Source organism: Capra hircus, chromosome 10 (assembly GCF_001704415.2).
Source record: "Capra hircus breed San Clemente chromosome 10, ASM170441v1, whole genome shotgun sequence".
Classification (NCBI taxonomy): domain Eukaryota; kingdom Metazoa; phylum Chordata; class Mammalia; order Artiodactyla; family Bovidae; genus Capra; species Capra hircus.
In genome coordinates this window covers 42,445,992-42,460,361 of record NC_030817.1, presented here as the reverse complement: position 1 = coordinate 42,460,361, position 14,370 = coordinate 42,445,992, and the positions used below count along the sequence as shown (strand labels likewise).

General features: G+C 35.1%; 1 protein-coding gene across 1 annotated transcript in view; it reads left to right on the top strand.

Moving 5' to 3' along the window:
- The window catches only part of FAM227B (family with sequence similarity 227 member B), a 228,409-nt gene continuing 214,049 nt past the window's right edge, over positions 11-14,370 (top strand). The window contains exons 1-3 of the mRNA XM_005685798.3: positions 11-214; positions 11,181-11,306; positions 13,219-13,272. Of these exons, the coding sequence (XP_005685855.1) occupies positions 11,259-11,306; positions 13,219-13,272 (102 nt within the window). The 5' untranslated portion in view covers positions 11-214; positions 11,181-11,258. The remainder of the gene's footprint in view (positions 215-11,180; positions 11,307-13,218; positions 13,273-14,370) is intronic.

The window sequence follows — 14,370 nt, the reverse complement described above, 5'->3', positions numbered from 1 at the left end:
AAGGTAACGGGCGGGGAGAACCGCCGTGAGGGAGGGGCCCCAGCTTTTCCAGCGGTCGGTGTGGTGTTACCCTTTTCCGGAGAGAATTGATGGAGAACCAGGACCCTGCTCCGTGAGGCCTGGCCTCACATCCCGCCAGCGCTGCGCTGAGCTCCCTCCTGAGACTGGCCGGGACCGCGGAAGGAGGACGCGGTTCTCGAAATATACTATCAAGGTGTAGTTGCAGTGTGTTGTGAAAAATGCTGTTCCTACAGAACACTTTCCCATTTGCCAATCCCTAAAATATTTTAGTGAGAACTTTGTTCTATTACTTTTATTTTTAATGGATGTGTCCAGAGAAGTAGTTCGTATGCTGTATAGTAATGAAAGCTGTTAGAAAAATTATATCTGATAATGAGGTCTACTTTAAAACTACACACTCACGCAGAGTTGGGACTACTTTGTGCACTTTTCCAATCTGAAATTAAGCGTAGTATGCGGATAGATTATTAAACCATTTTTCCTTGCCCCACCCCAAAGAAAATCTGTAGGGAAGGAATGCATGTTGACAGTTGTGAGATTTTAAAACACATGGGCCAGATCTTGAGCAATGTATTTATTGAATACTGTGAATTTAGCAATTGAGAGTTAAAAGACAGAATGTTGCTCTAGGCAGGGGTCCTCGGTCTCCAGGATCTAAGGCCTAATAATCTGAATTGGAGCTAATGTAATAATAGAAATAAAGCACGCAATAAGTATAATGCACTTGAATCATCCTGAACCCACCCCCACCCCCCGTTCTTGGGAAAATTATTTTCCACCAAACTGGTCCCTGGTGCCAAAAATGTTGGACCTTAAGTATCAAGTTAAGCATGCATAGTACAGAAAATACAATATGGCTAATAAATTATAGGAATTTCAAAAGAACTCAGAATTGAGTGGTCAGTGAAGGGCTATTGGCTGGATTGAATAAAGCTCTGAAGAATGATTATGGTTTAGTACAGTGTTATTCAAAGGAATGGTGTGGGTCCCATTGGTGGAGGTCCCATTTGTAATCAAGGAAATCTGGTGACAGCTACACTTTTTAAAAAATGAAATTGTCTAGTTTGGAAAAGCGGTGCATGGCACTTGGTAAGGTTAAGTATTACTTTGTGGAGTTTTAAATTATATATGTATGCATGTATACGTACACTAGGTCATGTTTATAAAATGTATTTCTCATTGTGTTTCTTTTTTAAAATGTTTGAAAGCCACTGCTTTAAGAAAGGGAAAGAGGAGAATCAATAGCAAAGTCTTCAAGCCAATAAGTAATTTATCATTTTAAACTAATTTAATTCAAGTGCACAGATTAAAAAGCAAATGATTCTATTTCTTTATCAGAGTGAGTACTGGGTTACTATTACTATGTGATAAATCACTCCAAAATATGCTGTCTTAAAATAATCATTTTATTATGTTAATGAGTCTTGTGTTCAGTGGAGCATAGAGGGACAAATTTTTTCTGATAATTCAGCTATGAAGACTGTGAATGCTAGCAGAGGTCCAATGTGTCGCCTCTTCATGTGGCCTGGGCTTCCCCCCACGGTATGGCAGCAAAGCAACCAGACTGCTTAGGCCTAGTGCTCCAAAACCAAGTGTTGCGGTGAACAAGGCAGAAACTACATGTTATTTTTCTAACCTAGTCCCCAAAAGAAACAGCATTATTTTTCTCACGTTCTTTTGATTGTAAGTGAGTTTGAAGCCATGTCCAAATTTTAGGAGAGGGGACATAGATGTTGCTTTTCAAAATACCATCAAGGAATTTGTGGCTGTTTTTTAAAAAACCAACACTGACTTTACTGCTGTCACCAAAAACCCCAAATTTCAGTGATTTAATACAATAGATTTTTATTCCTCACAAGAAATCCATTGTGGATGTTACTAGTCAGATAAAGTGTTAAACTCAAGAATGTGAGTTTCTTTTTATTTTTAGTGGTTCTGCTGTTCCCTGTGACTTGGGGTTCACAGTTTACCTGACAGAGAAAAAGCACAGTGAATCACGTAAGAGGTTGTAGAGGTCAGCCCTAAAAAAGGCATATATCACTTTGCCCACATTTCATCGGCCAGTTTAATCCAAGCTCCCTTCTTTAACTGCAAAGGAGCCTGAGAAATGTAGAGAAACATACAGATATTGGTGAGCAATAACAGTTTGCCACATTCTAAGTTTTTAGCCAAAAACCCTATAGTCCCCAACCCCTCTGCTAGATTTCATTTTTCATTAGTTATCTATTTTATACATAATATCAATACTGTATGCATCAATACATACATACATACAGTATGTATACCAGTCTACCAATTTCCCCCAACCCCTTTCCTCTTTGGTGTCTATATGTTTGTTCTCTACATCTATGTCTGTATTTCTTCTTTGCAAATAGAATCACCATTACCATTTTTCTAGATTCCACATGTATTCATTAATATGTAATATTTTCCTCATTCCAACTTACTTCACTCTGTATGACACTCTCTAGGTGCCTCCACATTTCTACAAATGACCCAATTTTATTCATTTTTATGGCTGAGTAATATTCCATTGTGTATATGTACCATATCTTCTTTATACATTGCCCTGCTGATGGAAATTTAGGTTGCTTTCATGTCCTGGCTATTGTAAATAGTGCTGCAGTGGACATTGGAGTGCATGTGTCTTTTTGAATTATGGCTTTCTTTGAGTGTATGCCCAATAGTGGAATTGCTGGATAATATACTAGTTCTATTTTTAGTTTTTTAAGTAACCTCCATACTTTTCTTAAAAGAAAAATTTTTTTCAAGTATTTTCAGTTGTTCTCTTATTTATTTCATATGTCAAAATATACTACAGTTTCTTGATTTTTTTTTTCACTCTCCAACATTATCTGTTAACTTTCTCCTTTAGAAGTCAATCATAAAGCTCTTTTATAACACCACTCCCAAGTGTGAATATTCCTTCTCTCCCCCACACTCTTGTTATCCTCTCATCTCTCAATATAGTAGTCTCACAGTTTTTGTTTAAAGTAACATTTTTAAATATTATTTGACCCTGAAGCACATATGATCACATTAACTTTTAATACACCCTTTTATTTCTTTGCCTTAATAATTGCCATGTTCTGTCTACTTAGTAATAATCTATCCTCAGAAACTCTGCCAAAGTAACAAAACATTACAAACATATTGATTAATCTAGCTGATTTTGTTTTCCTTCCAGATGTTCTTTCTAGAACATTTCAACCTCTAATTCATTCAGTATTGGTTGCTTTTACTCATTGACTACTGCTCTCCTGTGTTAGATCCCTTGTTCTTTTTTCTTTGCATAATCCTTTGTTTTTCTGAAACATATTTTCTAATAGTTTCCTGAGAAAAGGTAAATGAGAGTATTGTAGACAGCATCATAACCACTCTCAATGCAGATCCTATTGATATGTTTTCCTGTGTGGCAGAAGGAACTTTGTACATGTGATTAAGTTAAGGATCCTGCAATGAGGAAATTACAGGATTATCTATGTGGGTTCAACATAATCATAAGTGTCCCTATAAAATGGATTATAAGAGGTCAGAAAGGGGAGAAGATGCTATACTACTGGCTTTGAGGTTGAAAGAAGGAGCTAAGGAGCAAAGCAGTATAGGGGGCTCCTAGAAGCTGCAAAAGGCAAGGAAACAGATTCTTCCCTAAAACCTCCAGAAGGAGTATAGCTCTGCAGACCCATTTCAGGCCTCTGACCTCCAGATATGGGAGATAAGTAAACCTGTATTGATTTAAGCAGTTAAGTTTGCAGTAATTTGTTAGAGCAGCTATGTGAAACCAATAATAGAGAAAAATGGTGATTTTTTTTTAAACTGACTTTAAAATCTGAAGCATGACATGTATTTAATTGATGGGCTGTCTGTATTTATATTTGAATTTCTAGTTTGAAAGTCATTTTCTGGAAATAATTATCTAAATTCTTATCTTTTAACCTCTGATTCTTATCTTTAACACTTTTATTCTAGTTTCCAGAACATTGCTTCAGCTTCCTCCCCGTAAACATTTTGTTGACTAATTAATTAATTTCATTATATTTATACCTTTTATTTTTCCCTATTGCCTCATAAAATACTGTTTTTTGGTTTCAGGGATGCATTATTTTATCATCTCTCTCTAAGAATCTTAAAGACATTTTTAAAGTTTCCTTCTGTTCCCTATATTATCTATATCCTCTCAGATTTTATTTTCAGTTATCTTTTCTGATTTCTAGTTTTTAATTTTTATCTTTTTTGATATTTTGCAGCTGTTCCTTAAATATCTAGTAAGCCTTGGATTTCTGTTTGTATTGAAGAATGAAGATTAAAATAGTGATATAAAGCTCACTGTGTTTTCATAAGAGGATCAGATTTTTCATTGGAAAATTTTCAAACATTCTATAGAGTAAAAGGCACTAATGATGATAAGAGCAGAAATCAATGAAAGTGAAAACAAATGTGCATTAGAGGAAAGCAACAGGCCAAAATTGGTTCTTTGAAAAGATTAATAAAATTGAAAAGCCTTAAACTGACCAAGTAAAAAGAGAAAACTCAAAATACAAATATCAAGAATGAAAGTGGTAATATCCTACAGGTGATAAAAATAATAAGAGGATATTAAGAACAAATATTTATATCAAAGTATTTGACATTTTTTGCTTTCCTTGAAAAACACAATTTACCAAAACTGATAAAAAAGGAAATAGACAATGTCAATGACTGTATCAATTTTGAGAAATTACATCTATGTTAGTCTGCTCTAGCTGCCATAATAGAATAATGCAGACTTGGTCACGTAACAGAAATTTATTTTCTCACAGTTGTGGAGGCCTGAAGTCTAAAACCAAGGTGCTGTCAGTGTTGGTTTCCAGCGAGCCCTTTCTTTCTGGCTTCTAGATGGCGGCATTTTCACTGTGTCCTCACATAGCCTTTGTGCATGCACAGAGAGAAAGATCCCTGCGGTGTCTCTTACTCTTCTTATAAGAATAGCACTCTTATTGAACTAAGACCCCACCCTTAAGACCTCATTAAATTTAATTTCTTCTCCAAAGGCTCCATCTCCAAATATAGTCATATTGAGGGTTAGGTCTTCAAGGTAGGCCCTAAGGAAAAACACAATGTCTGAAATGAAGACTTCACTGGATCACCTAACAGCATTACTTATCCAAACTGACAAACAGAGGAAAAAAGTTTGGAAAAAACCCCAGCAGTCTTAGTGATCTGTGGGACCATTTCAGGCTATCTACCACAGATGCAGTTGGAGTCCCAGAAGGAAAGATGGGCAAAAGAAAAAAAAATTTTTTTGAATAAAAATGATGGATAATTATCCAAATTGATAAAAACTGTAAATGAACATGTTCAGAAATTCAGCTAATCCAGACAGAATTAAGAAAGGAAGGAGAGGGGGAATTGGGGGAAGAGGGAGGGAGGGACAAACAACCCCACTGACTGCTGAAAACCAGTGATAAGGAGAATATTTTAAAAGCAGCCAGAGGAAAAGACACATCACATATAGGAGAACAAATATTAAATGATTAGAAATGTTCCTTTCCCCTTTGTTATTTGCAAGATTATGAGTAAAGTTGGTGTGGTTTCTTCCTTAAATCTTTGATAGAATTTACTTATGAAGCCATTTGAGTCTGGAGTTTTCTTTGTGAGTTTTTCATTACAAATTTTATTTAATTGTCATAAGTTATTTACCTTTTCTAGCCACCTCAGAGAAATTAAAATGTATCCACAGAATTGTATGCATTTATAATAGCAGCTTTCTTCCTATAAATGCTCAAATCTTTAAATAAGGCAATGCGTACACACACATACACACACACACGCATACTGGAATACTACTCAGCAATAATATTTGATGATCTTGGATATTTCTCAGAATTTATATGTTGAGCAAAAGAAACCAGATACAAAAGAGTATGCAATGTTATAATTCCATTTTTATGAAAGTCTAGACCAGGCAAAGTTAATCTACAGCTAACTATAGTTACATAAAGCAGATTAGTGTGGCCTAACACCAGTGGTGGGATATTTTTGCATGAAGTTGTAGGAATCAACAATAAAGTAGCACAAGGAAACATTTTGGAAGTGATCTAAATGTCAGTTTTCATTCCAATCCCAAAGAAGAGTTTGCCAAAGAATATTTAAACTATCATACAGTTGTGCTCCTTTCACATGCTAGCAAAGTTGTGCTCAAAAAACTTCAAGCTAGATTTCAGCAGTACATGAACCAAGAACTTCCAAATGTACAAGCTGGGTTTAGAAAAGGCAGAGGAACCGGAGATCAAATTTCCAGCATTAGTTGGATCATGGTGAAAGCAGGGCATTCCAGAAAATTCCCTCCTGCTTCACTGACTATACAAAAGCCTCTGTGTGGATCACAGCAAACTATGAAAAATTCTTAAAGAGATGGGAATAACAAACAAGCTTACCTGCCTCCTGAGAAACCTGTATGCAGTTCAAGAAGCATCAGTTAGAACCACACATGGAACAGCTGGCTGGTTCAAAACTGGGAAAAGAGTATGGCAAGGCTGTATATTGTCTCCCTAGTTATTTAACTTACATGCAAAGTACATCATGCAAAATGCCTGGCTGGATAAATCACAGGCTGGAATCAAGATTGCCAGCAGCAATATCAACAACCTCAGATATGAAGATGATACCACTCTAATGGCAGGAAGTGAAGAGGAACTAAAGAGACTCTTGATGAGGGTGAAGGAGAGTGAAAAGGTTAGCTTGAAACTCAACGTTCAAAAAAGATTGTGGTCCCATGAATTCATGGCAAATACAAATGGAAAAAGTAGAAGCAAGGACAGATTTTATTTTCTTGGACTCCAAAATCACTGTGGATGGTGACTGCAGCCATGAAATTAGAAGACACCTGCTCCTAGGAAGGAAAGCTTTCACAAACCTAGACAGCATATTAAAAAACAGATAGATACATCACTTTGCAGATAAAGGTTCATGTAGTCAAAGCTATGGTTTTTCCAGTAGTCATGTATGGATATGAGAGTTGGACCTCAAAAAAGGATGAGCCCTGAAGAATTGATACGTTCCAATTGTGGTGCAGGAGAAAACTCTTAAGAGTCCCTTGCACAGCAAGGAGATCAAACCAGTCAATCCTAAAAGAAATCAACCCTGAATATTAACTCTGAGGACTAATGCTGAAGCTCCAGTAATTTGGCCACCTGATGCAAAGAGCCAACTCATTGGAAAAGACCCTGATGCTGGGAAAGATTGAAGGCAAAAGAAGGGGGCAGCTGAGGATGAGATGGTTAGATAATGTCACCAGTTCAATGAACATGAACTTGAGCAAAGTCCAGGAGACAGTGGAGGACAGAAGCTGGCATCCTGCAGTCCATGGGGTCGCAAGAGTCAGATACAACTTAGCCACTGAACAACAACAAAATATTACACAATTTTGTTTCTTTAGCCACAGACTTTATTATTTGAATATTTGCAACTATGACTCTATACACAAATTTTAATTTCTTACAAAACTCTACATTCCATATTGCTAGGTCACTTCACTCTGTTTTATGCCACATTTCCATCAAAAGGCATTTCCCCAAATCACAATCTGCCTGATTTTGTGTTTGTTGTAGTTTAGTTGCTAAGTTGTGTCTGACTCTGCGACTCCGTGGACTATAGCCTGCCAGGCTACTCTGTCTATGGGATTTCCCAGGCAAGAATAATAGAGTGGGTTGCCATTTCTTTCTCCAGGGTATATTTTTTAAAATGTTTATTTATCTAACCGTGCCAAGTCTTAGTTGTGGCATGCAGTATCTTTTCTTTTAGTTGTGGCATGCAAAATCTTAGCTGTGGCATGTGGGATCTAGTTGCCTGAACCAGGACTGAACTCAAGACTCCTGCTTTGGGAGCTCAGGGTCTTACCACTGGAGCACCAGGGAAGTCCCTAAATGCTACACATCTTAACTGTAATGAGGGTACATGGATGTATGCATTTGTAACTTAAAATGGTACTTTTTTTTACATAGTAATTGTGTAGTAAGAAAATTATACCTCAATATAGGTGATTTAAATAGAAAAATAATTTATATTTCTATTAACTATCACAAAACCATAGAAAAGGACATGTTTAAAATACATTTGTGGCTTAAACACTTAAAACATACCATAAAATAGGAGTATACAATGGGATAAATCTAATGAAAGATTGAAAAATCAATCCAGACACTTAAGAGGTGTGCAATTTACCGTATGTGTGTTTTACTTTAACAAAAATATTAACAAAAATAAGTTGCACATATGACTTGGTAAAAACAAGCCGTAAATGAAACTATTATGTTAATATTAGAAATGTTAAAGTAGGCATGATTAAAGATATTTTAAAGGAATTGTGGAGATAAAATGGGTATAGGAGATAATGAGGCAGAAGAAAGAGTTTAAGATAATTCAGACTTTAAACCTGGATAATTGTGAAACCTCTATAATTAAAAATAAGAATAAGATTTATCTACTAAGGACTTGTGTTTCAAGCAATGATCATGAATTGTGTTTTGAAAATACTAGGTTTAAAGTTAAAATACCTAAATGTAAAATATTTATGTTCAAGTCTTCTGTGAATCTTTAGAGTAATGTGTCATTATTCTGAATAAAAATCAGTTTAAACAATTACATAGAATCCAAAAATTCAGGCATTAAAGATTACCACAAATCTCATAGCTCTGAATCCTACTCCACACTGATGATATATTAGAGACAATATAAAAGTATTATAACTGATTTTGGAATTCCAGGGTAAAGCACACATAAGTATGATGTATCCTTTTTATACCTGACTTTCCTCAAGTTGCTAGTAATTTGCTAAAGATATTTGTATCTTTGTTCTTGAGGGACATTTGGTTTGTAATTTTCTTTTGAGGGGGTAATCTTGTCAGATTCTGTTATCAAAGTTATACTGGCTTTATAAGAAAGTATTCCCTCCTCTATTTTTGAAAGTTGCTTTATCATCTTCTTTCAGTTTTAGTGATTATAGTTTTTAAGGATTTGCCCATTTCTTGTAGGTTGTTAAATTATTGACACGTTTTAAATTATATGCCCCTAAGTCATTTAATCAATGCAGATTCCCTAATGACATCCTTTTCATCCTTCTTGTATTGGTCATTTATATTTTTCTCACATTTTTAAATTCAACCTACTAAAGAATCTTTTAAAAAATCTTATAAAAGACCAACTTTCCATTTGTTGAGTTCTCTATTTGCATATTTTTATTGTCTTCTCATATCTTTTAATTCCTTTTTCTATTTATTTTTAAATTCTTTTCAGTTTTTTTAGCTTTCTTAGCACTGTGTTTTCCTCTAAGCATAGGTTTAGATGTATCCCACAAAGTTTGATACATTGTGTTTTATCTTTCAGTTAAAAAATTTTCTAATTTTTCTTATTGCTTCCTCTTTGAGCTAGAAATGGATTATTTACTATTTAAGGATTCTCTAGTTGTCTTTTTGTTACTCTTTTCTATTATGGTCAGGTAACATACCCTGAATGATTTCAATTATTTGGAATTTTTGAGTCTTATGGTACAGTATGAGTCCATCTTCCATGTTTTATTACTTAAAAAGACTGTGTATTCTACAGTTGTGGGATTTAGTTGTTCTATAAATATCAATTAGGTTAAGTTGCTTGATAATGTTGTTCAAATCTTCTGTCTCCTGACTGGTGTGTGTGTGTGTGTGTGTGTGTGTGTGTGTGTGTGTGTGTGTGTGTGTGTGTGTGTGTGTGTGTGTGTGTGTATGTACTTGATTCATCAGTTACTCAAAGCAATATGCTAAAATCTCCAGCTATCACTGTGGTTTTGCCTGTTGTATGATCAGACCCCTCAAAATGGCAGTTCTCCTCTTTGAATATCCCCTGCTCAATCAGTTCCTTCCCCAGCCAGTTATTCTAATCCTTGGACCAAAGTAGCTTTACCTGCTAGTTTATCAAGGGGAAACATTTGCCATCATTAGCCAGTGGGGCTGCAAAGGACCCGCCTCTGCTAATTTACCTAGTAGCTGATGAGCCGATCTGAGGTTAATTGCCCCTATAAATGGTAGCCTCCTTTTCCTGGAACAGTGAAGATTACTGCCATGTCCAGACTGCCTTTTGGGTTGTGGTGTAGCTCCAGGACTTTGGACTTATAAGATTTCAAACTGTTGATGTTTCTGTCACCATTTACAGGTTCTTTCTTCTGTCCCACAACTGAGCAATTACAAGGCTTGCAGGCCTGCAAGGTATAGGTCAATGCCTGTATTTCTCTTTAGTTTTATAAACTTCTGCTACCTTTCTTTTGAAGCTCTTTTAGTAAATGCAGATGCGTTTGTCATTGGTATGACTTAAGGAACTAACCTTTTGTTAATGTGAAATAACCTTATTTATGTCTGGTAATTTTCCTTGTCTTAAAGTCTACTTTGTCTGATATTAATATAGATGCCAGTTATGTTTAGTGTTTGCATAGTTCTAGAATTCTCATTTGTTTCTTTTTTGGAATTTTAATATCTCTTGAAATACTCCATAGCTTCATGCACTATAATCAAACCTATACTGTAAAGTCTTTAATGTATTTATAATACTTTTTAAGTCCTTCATGCTAATTACAATAACTGGATTCTCGGTGAATTGGTTTGTATTGACTGGATTTTCTTTTGCTTATGGATCCCATTTTCCTTCTTTGTATGTCTTAAAATTGTTTTATTGTATATTAGACATTCTGTGGAAAAACTTGTGGAGACTAAAGTTTAATTTAATTTTAGTTTTGAGAGCATAAGCCTTTTTATCTCCTTAGCACTTCAAGTGAGAGGCTGATTTTTTAAAATCCTCCTAGATTTGATTTGGGCTTTAGGCTTGAGTGCAGCTTTAATTAGATTGAGCTCACCTATGACTAACTCAACCTCCAACCTCCCTCTTGAGAGCCACCTCTTATCACTTGTCAGTGTTGAGTTGGGACACTTGCAGAATGAAGTTTTAGATGATGTCAGTTCACCTTTGGACCCAACTCTGTCTGGGCTCCTGGAACCCAAGTACTATAAGCATGTGTTAGCTTGTCTAGGTTCTGTATCTTTCCAGCCCCTCCTCTACTGCGGCTTTCTTGACAAAATTCAGAAGCAAGGTTTGGGCACCTGGGAAGGGACTATTTGGTTGAGTCATTTATATGTTTTCATTTGGGTATCTTTCAGACTCCAGTCTGTTCCCCAGCTCGTGCAGACACTTGAAGCCCAGCTGATTTCTCTTCATCTCTTCAAAGTTACTGCCCCATGGCAGGCCAACTTTTCCCTCAATTGCCGCACAGAACTCACGGTCAGGTAAGGGAACTGCCACAACTTTATGCTTCCTTATAAAGGAGATGTTTCTTTCTGAATTTCGGGTCACCAGGGTTTCCCAGGGGGGCAGCTTCATGGGCTTGCAAGCTGTGCAGTTGCATGCATCTACTGATAAGAAGGACCCTACACTAAGTTTAATGATCTGATGTTACCATTTTAAAATTCTTATTTTTTGAGCACTGGGACTCTAAATTGGCACACATTATATAGTCCCACTTAGTGGCATCCACCACTTTTCACGAACCCCATAGAAAAGTAAGATTTTCATTTGGTCCAGGATTTTCTTGTTGTTACGATGGAATCATTAGCATTTTGTATCCTACATCCTACCAAGGTCATAAGCCTGTTTAATTTATGCCTCACCTCCTTTTAACTTACCCCCTAGAGAACTCTGGAATTTTATATTGAAATTAACTGAAATTTTCCTATGCATATTTCATTTCTTTAATTCATTTTTCTAATTCCCTTTAGTTGAAATGTGGGTATTTTTAGTGCTTTCTTCTAGAAGTGGTTTGACATCCATTACAAGGTAGGGAGAAAGGGTACCATTTAAATTGTTGTAATTATATTCCTTTGTATTCTGTGCATTTCAAAAAATACTGATGGCTTTCCTCTAGTAAAATTGCTATTCTCACTATCCCTAAAGATACTATATCATGAACATTTTTTTTGGTCTTTCAGTATTGTGTGCACACCATCTCATTTTTTTCTTTTCTAGGTTTGACTAGACCTAAAGCCACATGTTTTTCATAAAATTTCTTGAAAGCTCTACACATCTTTGCTTCTGTATACTTATGTTTTATAATGACTGTCACTCATGCTCTTTATTTTGTTATTGTATTATCTGTTATACATTTACTTATATTCTTCACATATTTTAAACAGTATTAAGACAATGAAATATTCTATTCGGCCTCAAATATGTAGTCATTTTGTAAAGCATGGCCTTGTGATTTTGTAATCTTGGTCATTGTATCTATTGATGTGAAGTATGTTCTAGTAAATTAAACTGTAATATTGTCTTTTCAGATATGTCATCTTCAGAGCATTAGGGTATTATATTAGGATATTCTGAAGTCCTGTTATTTTTGCCTTCTCATTGATTTTTCATTCTTTAGATGTGGTTTTATTATTTTTAAAAAACACCTCCACATTTCTTTGTCATTAATCTACTCATTTATTCATTAATTTAAGAACATTGCCAGTTTATGTGCATAATTTTCAACCATTGGCCAACCACTACATGAAATTTTGACTCTTCAGCAGTGGTTACACTACATTTTCTGTCCTCATAGAGAAAAAAATCTGCTGTTGTTACCATAAAGAATCTTTGGGAGACCTAGGAAGACTTCCTAGAAAAGTGGCTTTTAATTTGATGTTTGATATAAGAGTTAAATAGGTCAATTTACAAAGAAACTAACAAAAATGGGATTATAATTTATTACATTGAAACATTCAAAGATTTATTTTCACCAGGTCACTTTTGTGCCTCTTAAAATATTTCATCAGTAAGAGGAGAATGTTATTATATATTATTGACTCTGAATTTATTATAGACACTGTCCAACCTAGCCCAAAATATCTTGGAACTCATGATGGAATTAGAAATAAGGACGTTGAGCAGGATTCATATGTAGCTTTTCTCTAGGAAAAGTGTATAAGAAGGAGGCCTTTTATAGAATTTGGTTTGCAGACTCAGAATTTAAACATTAATCTCTGTCCCTTTTCAGAGTACAAGAACTTTACAAAGAGAATAGTTTACAATATTTTACTTACAGCTCTGAAAATTATAACTGAAGTGCAGTATCATAATGTACTTAAATAAATTAAGTATAACTATCCTATAAACAATCTGAAATTTTGTTAATGAACAATATTCATTTTACTTTATTAGAAAATGCAAGAACCTCCAAAGAACATTGAAGAATTTTTAAAGCTTCAAAACTTGGTGAGTAGAATATCCTGTTTTATGGGACCTTCACCACTGGTACACATATCAGCCCTTTTCCTTTAGGAAAATACAGCAATTCTTTTTGATTGCCCTTAGAGTTACTTTGACAGTTTTAAAAGAAATTGTTGAGAGTTTGATTGGAATTACAATAGACTTTTGAAATTACTTTTAGAAACAGTCCTTTTAATTTTATTTATTTTTTTTATTTTTTAAATTTTAAAATCTTTAATTCTTACATGCGTTCCCAAACATGAACCCCCCTCCCACCTCCCTCCCCATAACATCTCTCTGGGTCATCCCCATGCACCAGCTCCAAGCATGCTGTATCCTGCATCAGACATAGACTGGCGATTCAATTCTTACATGATAGTATACATGTTAGAATGTCATTCTCCCAAATCATCCCACCCTCTCCCTCCCTCTGAGTCCAAAAGTCCATTATACACATCTGTGTCTCTTTCCCTGTCTTGCATACAGGGTCGTCATTGCCATCTTCCTAAATTCCATATATATGTGTTAGTATACTGTATTGGTGTTTTTCTTTCTGGCTTACTTCACTCTGTATAATCGGCTCCAGTTTCATCCATCTCATCAGAACTGATTCAAATGAATTCTTTTTAACGGCTGAGTAATACTCCATTGTGTATATGTACCACCGCTTTCTTATCCATTCATCTGCTGATGGACATCTAGGTTGTTTCCATGTCCTAGCTATTATCCCCCTTTTAAAAAATACATCCTAAAATCACATAGTGTTAGAGCTGTAAAGACTTTAAGTGCCACCACTCATCCATCAACCTCCTTAAAATGTGATTTTTTAAAATTTCCAAATTACTGGTTTTTTTTTTCTGGTTATAACTAAGATAGTCATTTTAGAAAATTAAAGAGAAAAGCACTAAAAAAGATAAGCATCTTAATTTTATCCTTTATAGATTAACCAGATATATCTCTGTATTTAGAGAAAACATAATCTAATCAAGCTGGTAGAATTTCAGGATACTTTATTCATAGTATAATTATATAGTATAATTCAATATCTTGAACAAGGGTTGTAATATCTCAAGTCTGACATAAAGGTGTATTTTCATAAGCCTT